At 40.6% G+C, this 15,130-nt stretch overlaps 1 protein-coding gene across 1 annotated transcript; it reads left to right on the top strand.

The window, feature by feature from the left end:
• The first annotated feature begins 12,917 nt into the window (after positions 1–12,917).
• TOMM6 (translocase of outer mitochondrial membrane 6) lies at positions 12,918–14,305 on the top strand. Its single transcript, XM_053454276.1, has 3 exons — positions 12,918–13,069; positions 13,371–13,489; positions 14,093–14,305. Exons 1-2 carry the CDS (start codon positions 12,966–12,968, stop codon positions 13,465–13,467), a joined length of 201 nt encoding a protein of 66 aa, XP_053310251.1. The 5' UTR covers positions 12,918–12,965; the 3' UTR covers positions 13,468–13,489; positions 14,093–14,305.
• Positions 14,306–15,130: the final 825 nt, after the last annotated feature.

The following is a 15,130-nucleotide window of genomic DNA, read 5'->3' as shown; positions in this document are numbered from 1 at the left end:
TACTCCTCTGGCGCCCCCCTCACTACCCCCCCCTCTGCCCCTTCAAACTACCCCCCTCAAACTACCCCTCCCGGCTGCCCCTTCAAACTAACCCCCCCTGCCCCTTCAAACTACCCCCCCTTCAAACTACACCCCCCCACACACTTACCTTATTGCCGGAGTTCTGCGGTGAGAGCGGGAGGCATCCGCGGCATTTCATGTTGAGCACCGGAATAGTCCGGCGCTCAACAAGAGATACCGGCTCCGCAACGGAGTCACGGAGAGTAAGGGGCGCCGAGCGGTTGCTGAGAACTTCACGAGCAACCGCTCGGCGCCCCTGCCCTGCCCGAATGATGTTAAATAAAGTTTAAAAAAAAAACAAAAAAACGATGTTTTAAGTTAAGTCCCGGGCAGGCGCCCCTGCTACCATGGCGCCCTGTGTGGTCGCACAGGTCGCACACCCCTAAGGCCGGCCCTGGGTGCACTAATTGATAAGAGAGAAATTACAGTTGAAGAAAGACATAGCAAAAACACAAGAACAGCTCCAGTCTTTTAGTGCAACCTTAGTATCAAAAACCTGGTCCTGAAGGGGTTAAGTAACACATTCAACATTTTCTGATGGAAACATGGGTATAAATATTTTTTACATGGGGATTATGGGTGGAATCATTGTTACATGTACAAAATAACATATTTGATCTATTTTTGTTACAAATATGGGTATAATTATTTTTCTACTTGGGGATTATGGATGTAATACCATGGTTACACATGCCAAGGTACACATTTGCCCAGTTTCTGATAAGAATATGGGTATAATTGTTTCTACACGGGAAGTATGGGTGGAATATCATGGTAACACGTGCCAAGGAACATATCAGACCCATTTATGTAAAGAATAAGGGTATAATTGGTTTTCTACATGGGGATTATGGGTGTAATGTCATGATTAAACATGCCAAGAAACATAAGTGACCGGTTCCCGTTAAGAACATAGGTATAATTATTTTTCTACATGGGAATTATGGGGGGAATATTATGGTTACGCACGCTAAGTAACATATTTGACCTGTTTGCGATAGAAATATGGGTATAATCATTTTCTTATAAGAATTATGGTATATTCCATACCAGTTTCTTATAAGAGTATGGTTATAAATATTTTTATATATGGTGATTATGGGTTGGATATCATGGTTACACACCCTAAGTATCTGGTTCACCTGGTTCTTATAAGAATATGGTTAAAATTATTTTTCTACATGGGCATTATAGCAGAGGCATATCTAGTGCCCCTTTTTTCCCCACAACCGCCACATGTCTTTCTCCATCTGTCATCCATCTATATGAAAGCTTGGTAGTCCATCAGTGATTCCCATATATAAGAATTATACCAATCTATCCATAAAAAGGACAGATGTGTTATTTGGCATGTGCAACCATGATATTCCACCCATAATCCCCATGTAAAATAATAATTATAGCCATGTTTCCTTCAGAAAAAGGTCAGATGTGTTCCTTGGCATGTGTAACCATGATATTGCACCCATAGCCCCATGTTGAAAAATGACAGCCATATTCTTATCATAAAAAGGTCAAATATGTTATTTAGCATGTGGAATCATAAAATTCCACCCATAATCCCCATGTAAAAAATTATAACCATATTCTTATCAGAAACAGGTCAAATATGTTCCTTGGCATGTGTAACCATAATATTCCACCCATAATCCCCATATATGAAAATATTTATAACCATATTCTTATCAGAAACACGGTTAAAAGTAAATAAAGATCAACAGGTGCTGCAAACACTTTAAGTATAACCCCTAAATACCAACCACAAATAAGAAATATGATATAGTGTTGCGCAAAAACGTAAAAATTCTGAAGTAATTATATATAATCACCAACAGTGTATAGAGAAAATAATACTTATATTTCGTCTCTGTTTTCAATTTGGATCTTGGTCCGTTATTTTAACATGTGAAAAGTGCCTCTAAAACAGTATCACACTCACATAGATTGGAGCAATAAAGTTTGCTCTAACCTATTCGGATGTATGGTGGGGGATTTCAACTTTGCTTTCACCTGTTAAATATGTAGAAAAGGATTTCCTCCAGATCTCTTTCCCAAACGGAACAAAGGATACGTTTGTATGCACCATGTGCACCATGACAGCTGGGTCTTCTCCAGCCCCTCCCAGTAATCTGTCAACCCGATCCGCGATGTGCCGAACTCGAGCGCCAGGCAGACAACACACTGTTCGACAATCCCGGTCTTTGTGACAGATCGCCCTGTCTGTCCCCCTAATAATTGAGTCCCCCACTACCAGCACCTGTCTGGCCTGCCCTGTGCTCCTCCTTCCCTCCTTACTGGAGCAGACACCGCTCTGGCGGTCAGAGTCAGTGACTTGCTGCAGTACTGCTAACTCTGAACTAACATCCCCCTCATCTGCCAACCGGGCAAACTTGTTGGGGTGTGCTAGATCAGGACTAGCCTCCCTGGCGCTTTTCCCCCTACCCCGCCTTCTAACTGTAACCCAGCTAGCTGCCTGACTGTCCTGTACCTCCATCCTGCTATCCTCCCCCACCTCTACCCGCGAGAGAGCTTGCTCAGTGAGCAGCAGACTCCTCTCCAAGTTGTCAATAGATCTCAGTGTTGCCAGTTGCTCCTCTAGACTCAGGATTTGTGCTTCCAAATGAGCAACCTGCACACATCTCGCACAGCAATATGCACCGCGCTGATCAAGGATTGCATACAGGCCCGGACTGGGACAAAAAATAGGCCCGGGCATTTAAGACTGAGCAGCCCATTTTTATTTATTCATTTATTTTTTGTTAAACCAAATTCTGACAAATATAATATACCATTTCTTGTTGTCTATTAGTTATATTTCAGCATGCTTTTGTCACTGTAAATCAATTAGCATTACATAAATATATAATAAATGAATCATAACGTCATGCAATGTATAAAGTGCTATATCTTTAATGAAAGATTCATTAAATAATAAATAACAGTAACAAATCTTTGACCATTTAGTTGGTACTTAGAAAGAGGTAGAAACTTCTTCTATCTGTAATTTTAGCACATTTCTGAGCTTCAAGTTCCAAAGACTTTTTAAATTTCTCTCTAATTTTTTCTGCTCCTCCCTTTTGTTTTTTGGAAGACATTCTATTTTCTAATGAATCTATATATATATGAAAAACAAACAAACAAAAACAACCTGTCACTGATTTTATATATACACATATATATATAAATAAGTATATATACACACACACATTAAATATCACAAACTCACAGCACTACACGGAAACAATCTTTAAAGCTGAAATGCCCCATAAAAATGGAGGACTTGAAAAGGCCTCTGAACTAGCGCTGCAACAAACTATTATTTTAATAATCAATTAGTTGGCCAATTATTTTTTTGATTAATCGATTAATCAGATAAAAAAAATATTCAAATTTTTCGTTTATTTAAAACAAAAACTTATAAGATGTGTCATTAACACTTTTATCTCTTTATCACAATCGCATTTCTCTATTCGCATTCTTATTTTACTGACATAATAATTAAAGGTATATTTTTAAGGTACAAGAACCCAAAACACATTTCTCAAACTAAGTTTTTTTTACCAAAATACCAAAAAAGTTTTACTAGTAAATATTAATTAATGTAAACAATTTTTTCATATTTAATAAAAACTATGAGAAAAACTGCCTCTTGTTTATATTTTCTTTTATTTGTCAACCAGCCCCCCAGTTATGCACATCTGCCCCCAGCTTGCCACACTGCCCCAGGAATGCATTATACCCTCCTATATGCCAGAGATGCCACTGTGCCCCCTGATATCCCTTATACCTCCTATATGACACTCTGTCTCGTGATAGAAAAACTGACAGTGCTAAAATAGGTATGAAAATATATGCTTTAATAAATAGACAAAAAAAATAGATAATACATAATACAATATCAATATATATATATATAAATATATGGACAATACAAGCAATAAATCAAATCAAAAAAAAATAAAAAAAAATTAAAGAATTCACATAATTAATAGATCCCGAAAAAATTCTATCTGCCCACCAGGGGTTAATATATCAACAGAAGAAACATGGGGCAAATAAGAAAAAAAATAAAGATAATACTCCAGGCTAAGCTTACCCAGTGGTCCTTATTTGCCCTGTTTTTCTTCTGTTGATATATTAACCCCTGTTGGGGCAGATGGAAGTGAAGTAGTGGAAGTTGCGCACTAAAATCCAAATTCCCCGCAGCACTGCAGGGGACCTGGATCCTCTCTCGCAGCCAGTCACAAACTAAGAAACTCAGACCACGCCAACTGAATTGCGGCGCTCAGCCAATCCTCTAGGCTGAGCAATGTGACTAACAAAAGTCATCATACACGGGACCCCTGAAGCCACAATCTAGTGCCACAAATCATTTTTTATAAGATACGCAGGTTGAAATAAGAGTAAATAACACAATACCTTTACTTTTGCTGGGCCTAGAATGTTTTGACCTCTGAAGTGACAAATTCAGGAGGGCGTTTTATCTCTGGATAAGTAAAAATTAAATAGTTCAATTTAATCCTACAGAAAGTAAAGGGCCAGAAAACAGATGACTAAATACACATCAGGACAGGTTCTGCCACCCAGTCAGTCACACACACAAGGACAGGCTCTGCCACACCAACACCTAAACACAAACACCAGGACAGGCTCTGCCACACTGACACCCGCATCCGGAGGGTTTCCACGGAACCTTTCCGTTAAATTTAGGTGATGGACGCAGCTGGCTCTCTTGGGTATTGATGCTGCCAGCCCCCACGTGTATTTATGCACTCAAGAGAGCAGCCCCACTTTAGTATTGATTTATTTGATGCACTGATGCCCCAGCCAGCACTCGCTTTTGAATTAATGCCCCCACACCCTTGCGTATTGCCCCGTCAGCCAGCCCTACATTGTGTATTTATGCCAGCCACCCCCCCTTAGTATCAAATCAGACCTGGCACCCAGACCTGCCTAGGACCCAGATTGGAAGAATAGGACTTGCCATCTTTGGCCCCAAAACAGCCTGCCTGTGGCATCTTTGGTCCCAAAACAGCCCGCCTGTGGCATCTTTGGCCCCAAAACAGCCCGCCTGTGGCATCTTTGGCCCCAAAACAGCCCGCCTGTGGCATCTTTGGCCCCAAAACAGCCCGCCTGTGGCATCTTTGGCCCCAAAACAGCCCGCCTGTGGCATCTTTGGCCCCAAAACAGCCCGCCTGTGGCATCTTTGGCCCCAAAACAGCCCGCCTGTGGCATCTTTGGCCCCAAAACAGCCCGCCTGTGGCATCTTTGGCCCCAAAACAGCCCGCCTGTGGCATCTTTGGCCCCAAAACAGCCCGCCTGTGGCATCTTTGGCCCCAAAACAGCCCGCCTGTGGCATCTTTGGCCCCAAAACAGCCCGCCTGTGGCATCTTTGCCCCCAAAACAGCCCGCCTGTGGCATCTTTGGCCCCAAAACAGCCCGCCTGTGGCATCTTTGGCCCCAAAACAGCCCGCCTGTGGCATCTTTGGCCCCAAAACAGCCCGCCTGTGGCATCTTTGGCCCCAAAACAGCCCGCCTGTGGCATCTTTGGCCCCAAAACAGCCCGCCTGTGGCATCTTTGGCCCCAAAACAGGCTGTTTTGCTGGCAAAGATGCCACAGGCGGGCATCTTTGCCACCAAAACAGCCTGCCTGTGGCATCTTTGCCACCAAAACAGCCTGCCTGTGATATCTTTGCCCCCCTTACACACACACACATATTAATTCACAAATATTTACTCACTAATTCACAGATAATCCATTCACTCATTCAGATATTCATACATTGATACTCATTAATTCCCTCATTCAGACACTCATTTACATATACTCATTCACAAACATTCATTCACTCACTCCTTCACAGATACTCATTAATTCACTCACTCAATCTCAAACACTCCTTCATGCAGCCTCCCCTTACCTGAACAACTGAAGATTTAAAGAGTACGTGCTGCTCGGCGCTCGCAGACCAACCTGTTCTTCTGCACAGGAGGAAGCAGATGCGCAGCAGGGTCATGTGACGTACGTCATGTACGTCACGTGATTCTTTTGGATTCCTGCGTCCCCGGCATCCTCGGCTAGCCAGTAAGTAGCGGGCCCCCGCGGAATTAATCGTGGGGGTTGCACGGGCCCCCTAGAGTGGCGGGCCCGGTCGCAGCTGCTGCAGGGTTAAGGGGCAAGTGCCCCTTTTGCCCTGCGTTATAGACGGCCGTAGAGGCCCAGTCAGTCCGGTCCTGACTGGGCCTATTTTAAGGTAGGGGCCTGGAGCTGCAGCTCCATCAGCCCCTAAGTCCATCCGGCCCTGCCGCGGCCCGGCCCACCGGGCAAATGCCCGGTGTGCCCGATGGCCAGTCCGGGCCTGATTGCATACATTGAGCAAGATGTACACCTGACCGCATTGTCAAACATGGAGGACATCTTGGCAATGGGGATAGTTCAAATAACTGGCAAAAACAGACAGTAAGGTGCAAAATATATATAAATATATATGGAATACAAGGATGTATACTTTACCCTCCTTTTTGCTTTTTAACTCCTTCTTTGCTTGTAACTCCTCACTTAGAGATGTCACTTAGGAGATTCGCCCCAGCTCAGGATTCGCTTGTGTGTCCAAGCTAAATGCAACTGCAAAAAGCCAAGCAGAACTCACAGAGAAGGTTACTTAATTAGCAACACACCTGAAATAGCCCTTAACCCCTTCGCGACCTTTGCCGGTTCAGGACCGTCATGACATGAAGGTCGCTAAATGACCTTTGACGGTCCTGAACCGTCATAAAATAAAATAAGCTTAGAAAGTGATCAACGATCACTTTCTTCGCTTAAACGGCGTTACTGTAATGCCTCGATGTCGAGGCATTCAGTAACGCCGAGATCGGCATCGGGGGCCATGTCTGGCCCCTCCCCGGGGCGTCAACAGCCGCCATACATTGTACCGTTTTAAAAGCGTTTAGGAGGCGATCGACGATCGCCTCCTAAACTTAAATGGTGTCGCTGGAATGCCTCGATCAGGAGGCATCCAGCGACACCAAACACTTACCTTTGGATGGGCTGTGACCGCTCCGGAGAGCGGTCACAGCCGCAGCTGCCGGTGATCTTCGCCATCAAGCAAGATGGCGGCGGCCCGGGAAAATAAACAATAAAGATGATAGAGTTAGCTAGACGGTCTCCAGACCCTCTAGAGAACTCTGGCTCCACTTGCAGGTTGAATACAGGTACTGCATTCAACCATGCAAGTCAATGGAGCCCAGCTTTCTAATCACTATGTGATTAGTAAAATATTCAAAAAAAAAAAAAATAACCTTTGACCGTCATGACAAGAAGGTCACTAAATGACCTTTGACGGTCCTGAACCGTCAAAACGTTAAATAAGCTTAGAAAGTGATCAAGGATCACTTTCTTCGCTTAAACGGCCTTGCTGCAATGCCTCGATGTCGAGGCATTCAGCAAGGCCGAGATCGGCATCGGGGGCCATGTCTGGCCCCTCCCCGGGGCGTCAACAGCCGCCATACATTGTATGGCGGCGGACGCCCGTTTTAAAAGCGTTTAGGAGGCGATCAACGATCGCCTCCTAAACTTAAATGGTGTCGCTGGAATGCCTCGATCAGGAGGCATCCAGCGACACCAAACACTTACCTTTAGGTGGGCTGTGACCGCTCCGGAGAGCGGTCACAGCCGCAGCTGCCGGTGATCTTCGCCATCAAGTAAGATGGCCGCCGCTCTGTAAAAAAACAAACAAGAAAAAGTTTGCTAGATGGTCTCCAGACCCTCTAGAGAACTGGCTCCACTTGCTGGTTGAATACAGGTACTGCATTCAACCATGCAAGTCAATGGAGCCCAGCTTTCTAATCACTATGTGATTAGTAAAATAAAAAAAAAAAATAAAAAAAAAAAAATAAAAATGGAAAAAAAAAAAAATGTGCTAACATTTAAAAATAATTATGCAGTGATGTCACTAGATGAACCATCCAGTACCAGCAAAATGTGTAAAAAAAATATAAAAAAAGTATTAAAAAAAAAAAAAATAAAGTTTATTATTTTGAGCAAGTGCTAAAATTTCTCAAAAATCTCAAAGAGTTAAAATAAAAGCACTTCAAATACCCAAGGGGTGTCTAATATATAAAAAAATGGCTGATGGGGTAAATTGGAGTGGCCTAGCTCACAGATAGGGCATAGGTACAGACTGACCAAAATGGAGAAAAAAAGCGCACTTCCCAAATGTGGCATTTTAAATCTGAAACAACCCGACAAACCCATGCATGTCGGGTATCACTGCACTCAGGAGATGTTCCTGAACACATATTGGGGGGTTGTTTGACAGTGACATATACCAGAACCTGTATATCTATAACTAAAGTACAATTTGTGTGAAAAAAATTACTATTACAAAGTTTGACAAAGTGTAGTTCTATAATTGGTGCATGGAAAGGGTTAAAATAACAGCATTCGGAATACCCTGGGGTGTCTAGTTTTCCAAAATATATGGTTTGAATGGGTTAAATTGAGTTAACCGGCTTCAAAGATATTCCAAAGAGGAGATGGAGGCAGAATGACCAAATGACCACCTGAATTACGCATGCCCCAAAAGTAGCCTTTTACCAGCCAAACAATCTGACAAACCCATGCATGTGGGGTATCGCTGTACTCAGGAGATGTTCCTGAACACACATTGGGGTGTTGTTTGATAGTGACATATACCAGAACCTGTATATCTATAACTAAAGTACAATTTGTGTGGAAAAAAAAAATAAAAAAAATTACTATTACAAAGTTTGACAAAGTGTAGTTGTATAATTGGTGCATGGAAAGGGTTAAAATAACAGCATTTGGAATACCCTGGGGTGTCTAGTTTTCAAAAATATATGGTTTGAATGGGTTAAATTGAGTTAACCAGCTTCAAAGATGTTCCAAAGAGGAGATGTAGGCAGACTGACCAGATTTGTTAAAAAAGATTTGGAAATCATAAAACGCTGCTTGTACTTATTGCCCTATAACGTACAAAAAACAGCAAAAAAACATAAAAACATTGGGTATCTCTAAACTCAGGACAAGTAGTAGAATCTATTTAGCTAGTTTTTTTACTTGCTTTTTTAGGTGAGTAAAAGATTTTTCAAATAAAAGTCATAAAATGTCTTTTTTTTCAATTTTTCACCATGTTTTTTTTATTTTTTTTATAGTAAATAAGATGATACGATCAAAATAATGGTATCTGAAGAAAGCCCATCTTGTCCTGAAAAAAACAATATATAACTTATGTGGGTACACTAAATGGGTGAGGAGAAAATTACACCTGAACACAAGCACCACAAAAGTGTCAAAACAGCCTCGGTCCCACAGGGTAGAAAACGAAAAATGAGCCTGGTCCTTAAGGGGTTAAAAAAGATTTGGAAATCATAAAACGCTGCTTGTACTTATTGCCCTATAACTTACAAAAAACAGCAAAAAAACATAAAAACATTGGGTATTTCTAAACTCAGGACAAGTAGTAGAATCTATTTAGCTAGTTTTTTTACTTGCTTTTTTAGGTGAGTAAAAGATTTTTCAAATAAAAGTCATAAAATGTGTTTTTTTTCAATTTTTCACCATGTTTTTTTTTATAGTAAATAAGATGATACGATCAAAATAATGGTATCTGAAGAAAGCCCATCTTGTCCTGAAAAAAACAATATATAACTTATGTGGGTACACTAAATGGGTGAGGAGAAAATTACAGCTGAACACAAGCACCACAAAAGTGTCAAAACAGCCTCGGTCCCACAGGGTACAAAACGAAAAATGAGCCTGGTCCTTAAGGGGTTAATAGTAAATAATAAGATACAATCAAAACAATGTCATCTAAACAAAGCCCTTCTCGTCCTGAAAAAAACAATATATAATGTGTGTGGGTTCAGTAAACGGGAAAGAAGAAAATTACAGCTAAACACGAGCAGTGCAGAAATGTTAAAACGGCCATTGTCACGAAGGGTACAAAAAGTAAAATCAGCCTTTGTCACGAAGGGGTTAAAAGATTAAACATTTGTATATCTTACCTTTTGCCTCTTCATCTCGTATCCTTCGTTCCGTAATGTCGCCGTGTGGACGGAAAAACGTTTGGGAAAGAGATCTGGAGGAAATCCTTTTCTACATATTTGACAGGTGGAAGCAAAGTTGAAATCCCCCACCAGTTAGAGCAAACTTTATTGCTCTAATCTATGTGAGTGTGATACTGTTTTAGAGGCACTTGTCACATACTCATTGATTACAGAAAGCACTATGTTTTTTTGTTTTTCTTTTTTTTCACATGTTAAAATACCGGACAAAGATCCAAATTGAAAACAGAGACGAAATATAAGTATTATTTTCTTTATACATGGTTTTTTTACACTGTTGGTGATATATATAATTACTTTAGAATTTTTAATTTTTTGCGCAACACTATATCATATTTCTTATCAGAAACATGTCAAATATGTTACTTAGCATGTTGAACCATGATATTCCTCCCATAATCAGTGGCGTCGGCAGAGGGGGCCATGGCCCCCCCTACATAATGCTGTGCCCCCCACCCAATTGAAACACCTTTTTTTTTTTGCAGCCCGGAGGAACAGCTATACGTGGAGGAGAGAGATGGGCGCCAAGAGGTCGCTCAAGTTTTCAGCAACCGCTCGGCGTCTCCTCACTCTCCTCCGCAAGGCTTCTGTCTTCAGTGAAGCTGCGTGCACCGCAACGAAGACACTGATTACAGAAGCCTCGCGCACCCACCACAGGACGTCTGAAGGGAAGTGAACTACAAAGGGGGGAGAGGGTAGATAGTAAGAAGAGGGGGAGATGGGGTAGATAGTGAGAAAAGGGGGAGAGGGATAGTGAGAAAAGGGGAGGGAGGGAGAGGGGTAGATAAATAAATAATTATGTGTAACTAAATTGTGTGAGAGTGAGAGAATTAATGATTGTGTGCGCGGGCAGGGTGTTTATGGGATAAAAGGTGGCACAGGTAGCATTTTTATGGGACAAAGATGGCACAGGGTGGGCTTTTTGGGGACAAAGATTGCAAATCCTATGTGTGTTATCTGCGTGCTGGTCACGTTCTATGTGGGCAGTGTGGACGCCAGGGCTGGCTTCAGGGTATGCAACCTGTGATCTATGCCTGAAATTTAGGGAGTTTTATCTATACCTTTAATGTGGAGTTTTTGTGTGAATTCCAATTGAGCTACACCTGCAAAGCTGGGTTTTTTGTTATTCTCTTGGTCTATATCTGCTATGCTATGTTTCCTTACATTTTTTTATGTATACCTGCAAATACAGGGCTTGTTTGTCTTGATGGATATCTGCAAAGCTTTCCATGCATTGTTTATTTGATCTATACCCTCAGTGCTGAGTTTACATGTGATTTCCAGTTGATCTATAACTGCAATGCTGAGTTTGTGTGTTCTGTTGATCTATACCTGCTATGCCATGTTTCCATACATTATTTGTGTATATCTGCAAATACAGAGTTATGTCTTATTCAGTTGATCTATACATGCACATGCTGTTGACATGTGTTTATTTGATCTATACCTGAATTGCAGGGAGTAAGTAAAGGAGAGATATGGCTTAGTGAATGAGGGACAAAAGGACTCTGGGGATGAGTACAGGGGAGAGGACCTCTCAATGTCACAGTAGGGTCAGGAGTTGGGATGACTGCAGTCGGTGTGGGAAATATTTTTTTGAGGCGATAGCGGAGGGAGTGCTTGCATGCTACGGCGCGTGGAGCAGGGCCCAAAGAAATGTCTTCCTGGGGTCCAATTTTTTTTACAATATTAAATATATTGGCAACAGGGTCTGATATATATATATATATATATATATATATATATATATATATATATATATATATGTTGGCAGCAGAGGCCAATATTAATATATATTGGCAGCAGGGTCTAATATTAAAGAATGAAAAACAACTGCCAGTTCAGCTGTTAATTTGAAATCATATTTCAATCACAGTCTACTTCAAAGAGATAAGTACAGATTATGTAGTTAAAAATGCATGTCTAACATATATCTAACACACATATATATTTTATAATTGCCCCACCCCTTTGGTCCCTGTCCCATATGCCCCCCTAAATATGAAAGCTGAAGACGCCACTGCCCATAATACCCATGTTTAAGCAAAATGTGGTGTTTGCATAAATATTTTGACTTAATAATATTTTTCTATTATTTCTATAGAATTTTCTATGATTCCGTTATAAAACTGTATATATTTCAGCAAGTGAATAGTTAAACATTTGCAGCTTCTTTTTGCAACTTAGTATCAAGAACTACAGAAAAGAACATATTTTGATTTACCATGTATGGTTGTAAAAAGTGTACTGATATCTAGTAATGAGCATTGCAGCCAATCATCCCATCACCCCAATATGCTGTTTAGTATGTTTTTGCAGGTTTCTTCCCTAGCTTTTGTGGCTCAGTAAAGCTGTTTTCAAATAAAAGTCAGAAAAGGTTGCATTTTTTCACCAATTTTTTTAAAATAATTATATGATTTAATAACGGTATCTAAAGAAAGCCCTTCTCATCCTGAAAAGAGATATATATATATATATATATATATATATATATATATATATATATATATATATATAATTTGTGTGGGTACAGTAAATGAGAAAATTACAGATAAACAAAAACACCGTAAAAATTGTCATCAAGGATACAACATTTGAAAAACAGTCGTATCACGAAAGGGTTAAGGTTGTATACATGTATACACGGAATCTGTCAGTGCTTTATAAAGTATAATAATATATTACATTAATTTTAACACGTAAAATCCTACTCTAATGTACTAAAACGCTGAGTTATTATTACTCGTCATACGTCACTCCGCTTTCTGGACGCCTCGTGCTGCTTATCCCGGAAGCAGTCGCGTTTGTTTGTGGAGAAAATGGCGCAGGGAGCTGTGGAGCCTTCCGCTAGACGTTCTCTAGGAGTCTCAGGCTGGGTCCGAGGCTTCTACAGCTTCATCACTGACAGGAATGATTTCCGCAGGTGTGGAGCAATTTTTATTATGTGGCATTAAATGGGTGTTGAGATAATTAATGCTATGCGTTATACTTTCGCTATCGAATGGCGTATATATATCTGCTTTGAAGTATATTTATATTAATTGCGTGCCTACTTTTAGAAAATTCAGTATACTTAAGCCTCATAATTATTATTTATGAATGTGTTACGGGGCTTTGTTGAGCCCCCGGTACAGTGTTTACCTTTTTTTGAAGGTCACGTGTGCTCTGGTCGTGATTGTGCCAATATGGTGTGTTACACTTTTTCTTTCCTCCCCACCCCACAGGAACTTAATCGTCAACACGGGCCTTTTTGCTGCCGGTGTCTGGATGGCAAGAAATTTAAGCGATATTGATTTGATGGCCCCGCCACCTGGGCTGTAGTTCAGACAATTAGGCTCAATTGGTAAGCTTTACCTCGTTTCTTATTCTAAAAAATGCAATATTTTGTTCTAATGTAGAGTACTGGAGTAGGATTTCTACTTTTTTTTTTATCATCTTATCACCTTTTTTCAGCAACAAGGGCACTTGTTGCTGAATCAAATACACCTCACTTAACTACTGGAGTGCTGAGCGAATTTATTTGTGATATTTTGGGGTGCTGGTGGAGCCCAGTTCAAGCACCAGAAATATTGGAGTGCTGTTCTACTTTTTCTACATTGCTAAATGAGACATAGGGCTCTAAATAACTTCCAAAACCCATAAAAAAAAACCTACACATGTGGGATATTTTTCAAATCAAGACTCATACAATACCTTTTGTGGTATTTTGGTCAACTAATCTAGCTTAGGGATAATTACAGAAAAAACATTACAAAACAATAAGATTCAGTATATTAATATTTAATGGTATAATCTAAAAAATGCAAAAAAGCACTGGGTTTTAGGGTTAAAATGCCCTCAAAGACATTGAAAGTGGAGTGGTTCTTGCATTCATATTATATTGTGGTGGTGTGGAGTTTTTAGCTGGGCTTTAACCCTGGACTGTTTCCCTTTCTTCTATGTTTAGCTGCTTGAGTTGAAGTTTCTTCAATGAAATGGATCCCTCTGTGCCATGAACGCAATATGAAATCTGTAAATTATGCAAATCAACACTGACAAGGAATTGGCTGCTTAACAGTGGGAGTGAAGATGGACTTGTGAAGATTTCATGTCCTTTTTTGTTTTTTGTTAACAGTTCCCACAAAACATTTGTCAAATTAAATAAATATACATAGACTAACTCTTTTAATAGAAACCTCTGCTTACAAAACCACAAGTGGAAAAATTTACAGAACTCATACAAAAAAAAAAATCTACCCATCCTGCATTAAATAACTTCTGTTCTGGAACAGGGGATGACCAAAAGATTGGGTCCATAAACTAACAATTCTGCCAGCTATCCATTCAGAAGCAAGTGATGTTAAACTCACAACTATTCACAGGTTCTCCGTTTGAATAACGGTGGCATCTAAGTGCTAAGTGTTACAAGTATTGCTTCTGCCATCTGACTGTATCCATGCATGTAATGGATCAGAGAGACAATCAAATGCATGGAAGTGGAAGGTCTTTGGAAAGCTGTAGTGGACTCCAGTGGTCTCTAGCAGTGGTGCCCCAGCACAGATGACATACCTGTTATGTCATTGGTCACAAAGGGGTTAACTAAGATACCTGTACCTAAGATGAAGTTGACGATAGTGGCATTTTTGCAGTAATCAGGGACTGAAATTCTGCACTCAATATTGTGTTGCTCAATAGTGTTATTTCCCGTTGATCACTGCGTTTTCGCCGCGATCGGCGGCCTTGTGATTTTCTTGGAAGCCTCACAAGTGCAAAAAAAAAGTTTTTAAGACCTTCCGATCACTGCTACTATGCAAGTCTGTGGGGCCTTGCATAGAGATCACAGTGTGATCGGTGCAGGGGGATCACGTGGAGAAGAGTGAGAAACCATGTTTCTCACCCTCCTCCCATGCTGAAAAACGAAAAGGAGAAAAAAAAAATGGTTAGTCATTTAAAAAGAAATAAATTTAAAAAATCATTAAAATAATACAATAAATAATAATAAAAA

Source organism: Spea bombifrons, chromosome 2, assembly GCF_027358695.1.
Source record: "Spea bombifrons isolate aSpeBom1 chromosome 2, aSpeBom1.2.pri, whole genome shotgun sequence".
Taxonomy (NCBI): Eukaryota; Metazoa; Chordata; class Amphibia; order Anura; family Pelobatidae; genus Spea; species Spea bombifrons.
This window is presented reverse-complemented; position numbering and strand designations above follow the sequence as displayed.

Excerpts from the sequence above, each read along its gene's own strand:
- TOMM6 (XM_053454276.1), top strand. The coding sequence starts at position 12,966 with ATGGCGCAGGGAGCTGTGGAGCCTTCCGCTAGACGTTCTCTAGGAGTC. Across the intron at positions 13,070-13,370 it reads GACAGGAATGATTTCCGCAG|GAACTTAATCGTCAACACGG; the intron begins GTGTGGAGCAAT and ends CCCACCCCACAG.